General features: G+C 39.8%; 2 protein-coding genes across 2 annotated transcripts; one reads left to right on the top strand and one right to left on the bottom strand.

Moving 5' to 3' along the window:
• Positions 1-1254: 1254 nt before the first annotated feature.
• On the bottom strand, positions 1255-3864 carry LOC125014788 (zona pellucida sperm-binding protein 3-like). The gene is made up of 8 exons (XM_047596175.1): positions 3174-3864; positions 2950-3068; positions 2643-2746; positions 2380-2557; positions 2163-2280; positions 1954-2036; positions 1740-1870; positions 1255-1592 (listed from the first exon to the last, which is right to left on the bottom strand). The coding sequence occupies exons 1-8, from the start codon at positions 3621-3623 to the stop codon at positions 1528-1530; spliced, it is 1248 nt and encodes a 415-aa protein (XP_047452131.1). The 5' UTR covers positions 3624-3864; the 3' UTR covers positions 1255-1527.
• A 1810-nt stretch (positions 3865-5674) lies between these two features.
• LOC125014789 (zona pellucida sperm-binding protein 4-like) lies at positions 5675-7210 on the top strand. The gene is made up of 5 exons (XM_047596176.1): positions 5675-5945; positions 6040-6224; positions 6311-6408; positions 6554-6711; positions 6804-7210. Exons 1-5 carry the CDS (start codon positions 5675-5677, stop codon positions 6998-7000), a joined length of 909 nt encoding a protein of 302 aa, XP_047452132.1. The 3' UTR covers positions 7001-7210.
• The last annotated feature ends 1839 nt before the right edge of the window (positions 7211-9049 follow it).

The following is a 9049-nucleotide window of genomic DNA, read 5'->3' as shown; positions in this document are numbered from 1 at the left end:
CGAAGGGGAGGGGTGTGGAGCAGAGACGGTATAACGTCAGTGGCGTTGCCGTATGAGCAGGCTGCCCCGAGTGGATGCAGGCAGGAGCCGAAGCTATAGACTCGACAGGCAGCAAAGCAGTGGCGTAGAAGAAACACACGCGTAAAGTTTTTTTTTTTTTTTTTTTTTTTTTGTTACAGTGTAATTATTACACAGTGAAATTTGCAGCAAGCGTGAAAGTGTTTTCCAAACTTGGGTCCCCGGACCAGCAGTGGTCATTACATGCGCGGTACATTAAATGTACTCATTTCTTTATTGTTTATCTTCCATTAATTAGACTCCATCGGATCTTGCTTGAGTCAGATGTATTGATAAAGTGGCCCATAAATCCAGGGATTACACAGCATGAAGGGGAAAAGAACAATGGCATTAACGGGTAAAGGGACCGCAATGAGAATGTGCTGACAGAAGAACAGCAACAACGTGAAATTGACCAAGAAACAGATCAATGGCACAAAGGCTTCGGACAGGATGAGGCTTACCACAACAGCAAGAATGACATCTCCAACATTACGACTTATACATTTAACGTACAGTGTATGTAATGTAACTTAACACACAAATAATTGAGTTTGCTGTATATAGAGAGTATAAGTGCTGGTGTATGCTGGTATTATGAAAAGTGTAAAGGCACTTAGTATGTGGTTATTCAGATCTTATTCAACAAAACATTTAGCTCAGACACATTTTCCACCATGAGAAAATGTATTGTTTTCTTTTTTTCTGTTCTTCATTTCCTTGTGGAATACGAAGATTGCAAATCCATAACCATCAGTGGATCGTGTTTTATTGAGCATTATGTAGCTGTTCACTGCCTGTGGTGCTGAAACTGTGCCCCTTGCTGTGCTGCAGTTTACCGATTCTACCACGCGGGGGCAGTAAATGCTCACTGAGTGTAAACCTGGTCAAAACGGCACATGTCAGGGCGACGTGTTTTCAGTCCATCATTCAGAAATAAACAGAGAAAAATGCTGCTAATAATAATAAAATAATAAAACCGTCTTCACTGAAGCGTGTATAGTAGATTTCTGTAAAAAGTAGGGGAGTAATGGACAGTGTTATAAATAAAAATATAGGGTGTTTCTTTTAAAGAGTTTGTATTTATTTTTATCGTTTTTATCATTATTTATGTATTCTGTATGTATTATTTGTGTGTGTGTTGTGAAAACAAGAGGGAAATAATAAAGTTTCCAGTCTGGGACACGAGCGTTTCATGTAATTGCATTTTTATTTCCATCAAGGGGAAAGAGTTGCGGGTCTATGAAGAGGACAGAGGCAGTTCATATGTCCATATGTAACATTTATTATTACACAGTATGTAATAGCTTTGGGTTACTTAAGAGTTTTCAGTTTTTCAATTACATTCCATTGAGTGTATGGCCTTTCCTTCCCTATGTAGATCAAACTGCCAACAAGTAGCAAGAGAATAACATACAGACACTAATGAACCAAGGTTAATGTTTGTTTTGATGGTCATGGTCAACCGTGTTAAGCGACTGGCCTGTCACTGATGGAGATGGGACCCAGGGTGACATCGGCTTCCCATTCAGTAGCTGAGAAAAAAAAAAAAAACAGAAGGCACATTATAGTACATCACTCTCTTACAACAGTAAGAAGCTATTTTGTCTTGTAATACGGTGACTGTATGAGATCGAATAATATATATATTTATGCATATTTGTATAAAATGTGTAACATACGATCAGTTTTAGACACATCTCGGGTCTTCCTTTCTTGAGCAATACCACCACCACCAATACCCCAGCTAGGATCAGCTCCACCAGAATCACAGGATCCACAAACACCATTAACTCCACTGGCCTCACTCCACCTGTGGCGAAAGGGAAATGTAATAAGTGAACACCCTATAAGTTCTGCAATCATTACCATTAACACAGATACACACACACTCACCCATTGGCATAGGAACAGGCTCTGTGTTCAGTATCAAGAACATAGCTAGTAGATGTTGCTTTCAAGTGGCAGGTAATATAGAGCTGTTGCATTAAAAAAAAACAAACAAAAAAAAACAAAACAAAAAAACATGTTTTTAATTGATTTCACTTTGTGGCAGCAGAAACTGTGGCATAATCAATCCATAGTTCAGTGCCGGAGATGCATACCAGTCCACTGTCAGAGCCCTTGAACCTGAAGGCCTCCAGCTGGAACTGGAGCTTGTTCTCTGCAGTGCGAGGGAAGAACCTTGAGGTAGAGCCTGTGACCCTGGCATCAACCAGACACCTGCCGAGAAGAAAACATACAAAGGACACGTTTATTAACGTTGCGATGATCTAATCTGAAGGTAGAGAGAACGACTTTTGATTTTCTCGTTGGAAGTACCCATAGTTCTCAATGAAGGCATATCTGGGGGTGGAGTTCGGGTCAGGGGAAAGAGAAACCACACATCTGTCCACGTAAACACGGAGAGGCGTGTGGAAGAACTGCCTGACCTGAGCCTCAAGATGAACCATGTCTCCCAGGAAATACTGGTTGACTGGCCTCTCATATAGCCAGTCATCTGTGCAACAAAAAAACGATGCAAGAATTAAATAATGTCAGCACTTTTTAAAAAAAAATCACAGTTCCGTGGAAATTGAACTCACCAGTCATGAGTTTCAAGCTGAAGTACAAGAATTCCTCAGCCACTTTAACTGCAGCATATGGGATCCACAGGGGTTCAAGAGGAGGGCTGCTCACATTGTGCTTTCTAAGAGATAAGACATAGAATAGAATAAAAAGCTAAAGAAATCCTATATACTCTATAAAGGGTAGTGTGCATCTGCCGCAGGAATTTGCAGATTAGTTTTCAAGATATGTTTCTGCTAAAGGCTACACATTACATTACATATTAAGATGATAATTTTATTTGTGTTTTGTTTGTTTATTGCCACACATCTTCAGTCAACAGACCTTGGGTAGTGGCATTCTATAACTACAGTCGCTCTGCCGGTCCTCACTACGGGAGAAGCACCCAGAGGTCTGGGATCATAGTTCAGATTGAAGATATAGATCAAGGACTCTTCTGTCAACTAGCAAAGACACAAACAAATGGAAACCTAGATGACATGTTCACATATTATTAATTACAACTTATGATTGTGTTTTCAGCGGCTGACATGATGCATTTCGCTTACCACTAATGAGCTCCCACACTGATGCAGTTCAGCTTCAAAAATCAACACTTGAGTGGAGAAATCCTCTGCGAGAACGGGACAGTTCCCCAGGGTGAGGTCATTCGGATCAATGAGCTGGCCAGTCCCAAACATGTCCCTCCTGACTTCCACGTGAGCATCCCTCTCTCTGCACTCAACAGCAACGGATGCAACAGATTCAGGACGTATCGGCTCGAATGGCACTTCAGGAGGAGGTGCAGTTGGGACGGGCACAGGGTATGTCCAGACGAGTTCTTTTCCAAATGACTGCTTTTGCTGTTGAGAACCTTGAGGCACTGTGGGCTCTTGTCTCACGGGAGGACCTTGCTTCTGATATCCAGGTGGCGACTTGTAATCTGCCCACTGAGCATCACAGATGCTGACAAGTAAAGCCAGTGCCACAAGGCAAGCAGCACTCCACTTCATCACCATGGCTTCACAGCAACAAGCGAATCTGAGGGATTCTCGAGGTGCTGTAAGAATGGTGGGGCCTTGCTCCTACTTTTATAATACTGTGAACTTGTTTACTTTCATCACTTCCCGCCCCTTCAGTTGGTCATCCCTCAACAGATTTGTAAGCGTAAGCCATAGCCAATAAAATGCAGCTGTGAAACCAATGAAAGCTGCTTCATCTCCGTTTACATTTTTATTCTTTTAGGATGAGACATATTTTATAAGAAATATGAAACACATTTTCTGGAGGGAAAAAAAAAAATCTAAAAAAGAAAACCAATATCAGCTTGTAAAGATATAGAAAAACAGAATAAAAAGAGGCACCAAAAAGTTATGCTGACCCAGGGTTAGGTTTACCTGCCCTGGACATGACAGATGGAACTCAATGTTTTGCCAAAGTACATTTTGTGAATGTCAGTCAGTCAATATGGCTCCAGACAATATCTGCTGAGATTAAGCAGTGAATACAAAGAGACAGTGGGCAAGTTGTCAGCTTCATCTGCAGTAAGTTGGGGGAATTTGAAAGTGCAGAAGGTCATATAAGTGGATACAGTAAAGAACGTTAAAAAAGAAAAAAAAATGAGGGAGAAAACTGGAAAGTCTTTAATTATATTTAGTTAATTGTTTTACTGATTTAAGACTCTTTAGGACCAGCTTAAAGGGAAACGTTTCATCAGTTATAATGTGTAATCATTTTTACAGCTACACACAACTCACGATCAAAGCGTTGATTTGGTTTTCTATCTTAGTTTTATTTCATTTGTTTGAGCCCATATTACATAAATCTCCACAAAAATGTTGTTAGCTTTTCCATTCGTTTGCAATGTTTCATTAGTAAAATGACCAACTATTTAACTGTACAGTAACACATACTAGGTGTATTTAAGCATCCTCCACAGAACAACGCAGTGACAGGTTTTACAAGGTTTATATGATATGATATATATATATATATATATTTTATTGTAAAGTATAAGTAAGAAAATAAGTAAGAGTATAAGTATTGTGCACAAGGTCTTGACCTGTCCTCTAAATTCACTAGATCTCAAACTGATCAAGCATCTGTGGGATGATCCACAGAGTCCCCTCCCCTCAACCCATAGGACCCAAAGGCCCCCACTAATAATATTGTGTTGCCAGACACCACAGGACGCCCTCAGAAGACCCATGTCCATTCTCTGATGAGTCACAACTGTTTTGGAGGCACAAGGGAGACCTACACAATATGAGGGAGGCGGTAAATCTTGATATGACCTAATCAGTGTATAAAAAATGTTGGGGAAAAAAATAATCAATAATAATCAAATTGCCAAAAGAGATTTGATCAGGTTTGTGAAAGCAAGAAAAACCTTTGAACCTTTGCTTCACCGAGGCTAAACCATCGCTCCAACAGTTTATTCTGCTGTGAGCTCAAATGGGCAATTTCAAATCCCACTTCTGATATCCTGGATCTAATTCAAGACAAGACACAAAGGTGACAAAATAAAAAATAAAAATAAATAAAAATGTGAAAAGTGACATTACCCGGAGGTATTTGTTTGTTTTCTGAAATTTTCTGTTTGAATACAAACATTATAGATAAATACGTTTGGACAGAACACCGAATAAACCGCTATAGCCTTTTTAAAGGGCTCTTCCTGATACAACGGAGTTAGGTTTAGTCATGTGGTAGGTTTGTGGAAATGTCAAACATAAGATAAGAAGAGGTTTTGTTTACAGTGTGACCAGCACAGCGTAGGTCATGAAGACCCAGTGAAGTGTTTTGAAATTGTTCAAACAGAGAAATAATCTCTTTATTTACATTAAAACCGTAAAACAAAACATCTCTCTATCTATCTATCCATCTATCTCTTTATCTCTCTATAGACCAACCAGTGACTGGAGCATTTGATTGACATATGTAGACAGCAAATGGTATCTGAGATATCAAAATGTCAGTATCACCCAAACCTTATAAAAGTCACCCTGTTTGCGTATCAGATTTTCACAGCATCTACTGATCATTGTGAAACACTCTATGCAATGAAGACATGGCAGTGAAGCTGATTTTTGCTTGCCTTCTGGCTGTAGCCCTACTTGGCCGCCTGGCAGATGCTCAATATTCGGAGCAGCCTCAGAGTCCACACATTCCCCCCAAAATGCCCGTAGCTCAGCAGCCCCTGCAGCCCACAGAAACATTCCACACTTGTGAAGTGGCAGACCACTACAAGATACAATGTGGCGCTCCCAACGTCTCTGCTTCAGACTGCGAGTCTATAAACTGCTGCTTCGATGGACGCAAGTGCTATTATGGCAAATCTGGTAGGTCTTGCCCTTTTCCTCATTCTCTAAGGATAAATGGTGAAAGAGTGCAGCGATTACAACTTGTCTTTGCTTCCTAATTTGTTTCTCGCAGTGACTCTTCAGTGCACCAAGGATGGTCAGTTCATCGTGGTGGTGGCCAGAGATGCCACCCTGCCCAGCATAGACTTGGAGTCAATTACATTTTTTGAAAATGACGAAAGCTGCAGGGCTGTTGGGACCACTTCAGCTTTTGTCATCTACCAGTTCCCTGTCACTGCCTGTGGCACCGTCATGATGGTAAGGGTTGAAACTCACTTAACTGTTCTATTTTATTTGTGTTCTATTTTTAATAGGAAGTAATAAAGACTAAAATAATGCTGTAGGAGGAGGCTGGTGTTATAATCTATGAGAACGGGATGTCCTCCTTATACGAAGTGGCCATTGGACCTTACGGGGCCATCACCAGGGACAGCCACTATCAGTAACTGTTTTAATTTATTTAACACTAAGTGCTCACAGGATACATTAAAAGAAAGCATTCAAAGTCATTAAAAGGACAGATTAGAGTTCAAATATTTTCACTTTCTGACTCACTTATTTTGCATAGCCTTTATTTCTCGTCTCAGGCTGCTTGTCCAGTGCAGATATGTTGGGGCAACAGTTGAAGCTTTGGTCTCTGAGGTCAGTCAGGCTCCTCCACTACCCCATGTTGCAGCTCCAGGACCCCTACGTGTGGACCTCAGGTTAGCCAACGGACAGTGTGCTGTCAAGGGTTGTGTCGAAGGTGAGTAAAAAGAATGTTATTTGTGCATTATTATTTCTTACTTTCTCATTTGGCTTTGACTGTGCCACCAACCATTCTCTTTGTGCGGACAGAGGAGGAGGCCTACCGTAGCTTTTATGAGGAATCAAACTACCCCGTCACAAAGACACTCAGGGATCCTGTTTACATTGAAATTCAAATGCTGGAGAGGACAGATCCCAACCTTGCCCTGAATCTTGGAAGATGCTGGACAACGTCTGACCCCTACCCTCACAGTCTTCCGCAGTGGGACTTGCTGATTGATGGGTAAGCGTAAGAGTTGGTCTGACTTGGATGATCAGATGCTTTTATAATTCATTTTTGATGATTTATACACGCCCTAACCTCTCCTCTTAGCTGCCCCTACCGTGATGACCGTTACCTAACAGCCCTTGTTCCTGTAGGTGAATCATCAGGACTCCCGTACCCAACCCACCACAGGCGTTTTGTTTTTAAAATGTTCACTTTTGTAGGTGTGGCTCCCGGCCAGTCTGAGCTCACAGATCCAGAGATTAATACCGCCCTCAGAGTGAAGGTATGGGATCCAGCTATCTAATGGGAAAGTGTTTGTGTTTTGCATAGTTTCATCATGATTCAAATCATCTTCTTGTCAGCATATCTGCAAACAAACAACATATATTTTTACCAGGTGTATATCCACTGTGAAGTAGGTGTGTGCCAACATTCTCAGGGAAATAACTGTGAACCTAGGTGCTTCAGGAAGAGTAAGTAGAGCAGCAAATTGATTGTAGTCTGCATTCCATGTCTTTGATTAATATGAACGCTAAATATATCCTGACTGGGACAGCCACATGTTATAGTATGAAAAACAAGAATCCGGTTCAGCTAAAAATACTAAGTTGAAGAGTCATCTGCCATTATCTGACTGTTGCCATGTTTTGTACACAGGGAGAGACATTGCTGATTCCTTCCAGAAAAGATCCAGATCTGAGACCACTGTGGTTAGCAGTCAGGAGATTATCATCACAACATGATAACATCTTAAAAGAAAAAACTTATTATAAAATATATACTACTAAAGCCTTTAAAAAATAATAATAATAAATAATAAAAATAAAAATCAGGAACATTATTTACATGACACATTTTTCCAAAATATTATGTATTTCAGAGAACTGCATGATTTACTTCTTTAGTTTCTCAGAAGACAATGTCAACAAGACATTTTCTAAGCGATCACAGAATTTTAGATAGCTAGCACCGAATTCAGACTGGGCTGTAAAGTAACTTGCCACAGTTAACCAAGATGAGATGTTTTACTGTATTATTAAGCAACTCACCAACCACTGATATTTCATGAAAGCTGACTACGACTACGACTCGAAGAAGGATCCATCTAGACTATTTTCCATCTAGGCCTTTTCTGTGAGCTGAGCATGAAGACAGTTTCACAATGTTTTATGCAGGTCTTTAGGATCTTTTAGGATGATAAAGTGAATTCCTGAGTGATGAGGCTGTGTAGCCTGATTTGTAAATAGTTTTGTTGTTGATCAGAATGTATTCGGAATGATAAATTGTAATAATGTATTATTTGTTCTTTTGAACATATATATTTTTAATTGCATCTATTTCAACATAGGGAATAAAAATATGCTTAACGCTGAGTGTTGATGTACAACAAACAAAAATGGCATCTGCATATACTTTGTAGTATGATCTCACACACACAGTTTAAGGGCTAATCGTACTACTTCATGAAATACAGAACCTAAATAATGTTATTTCTGTCTGTTTTTTGCTGGATTTGTATGTCATTGCTGTGTATTAAAGCTCCTAAATTATATTGTAATGTTTATTATCACTCACTAGTACAATGTAAATACCAGCATGTTTAATTTGGTTCCATTGGAATAAGCATAATATCATACAAAACTAGCCAAACGCAACCATTTAGTGGACCAATGCCAAACCTGGGGGTCAATCTGTAGCACAATAAATAATAATAATAAAAAAAATTTGAATAAAATAATTGTGCAATAATTGTGCTCCTTGCCCTCCTAGGTTTGTCTGTTTAGGATTACGACAAAAATAAACAGGGGCTTCTGCGATATGAATTCATTGAAAATCGAACTAAGAATTAATAAAACTAAAATGCTTTGAGACAATTTCACAATTAAAAACTACCCACACAAGTTATTTTATTTATATTATTATCAATGAAACAACAAGGACCTGCGACACAGTCATGAACACATTTCCCAGAATCCTTCACCAAACGGGAAGTTCACGTAGAAACGTACTACCCGACAACAGCCAATGGGATTGAGCTATAGGGACGGAGGTGAATTGTGATTGGACG

Source organism: Mugil cephalus, chromosome 10 (assembly GCF_022458985.1).
Source record: "Mugil cephalus isolate CIBA_MC_2020 chromosome 10, CIBA_Mcephalus_1.1, whole genome shotgun sequence".
NCBI lineage: Eukaryota > Metazoa > Chordata > Actinopteri > Mugiliformes > Mugilidae > Mugil > Mugil cephalus.
Note: the sequence above shows the minus strand (reverse complement) of the source record. Positions and strands in the feature narration are given on the sequence as shown.

Bases quoted from the DNA above. Each gene is read 5' to 3' on its own strand.
- LOC125014788 (XM_047596175.1), bottom strand. From the start codon at position 3,623: ATGGTGATGAAGTGGAGTGCTGCTTGCCTTGTGGCACTGGCTTTACTT. The intron at 2,747-2,949 runs GTCTGTTGACTG...CTTATCTCTTAG, and splicing joins ATAGAATGCCACTACCCAAG to AAAGCACAATGTGAGCAGCC. The intron at 2,037-2,162 runs GTATGCATCTCC...TTAATGCAACAG, and splicing joins AGGGCTCTGACAGTGGACTG to CTCTATATTACCTGCCACTT.
- LOC125014789 (XM_047596176.1), top strand. From the start codon at position 5,675: ATGGCAGTGAAGCTGATTTTTGCTTGCCTTCTGGCTGTAGCCCTACTT. The intron at 5,946-6,039 runs GTAGGTCTTGCC...TGTTTCTCGCAG, and splicing joins GTGCTATTATGGCAAATCTG to TGACTCTTCAGTGCACCAAG. The intron at 6,225-6,310 runs GTAAGGGTTGAA...ATAATGCTGTAG, and splicing joins CCTGTGGCACCGTCATGATG to GAGGAGGCTGGTGTTATAAT.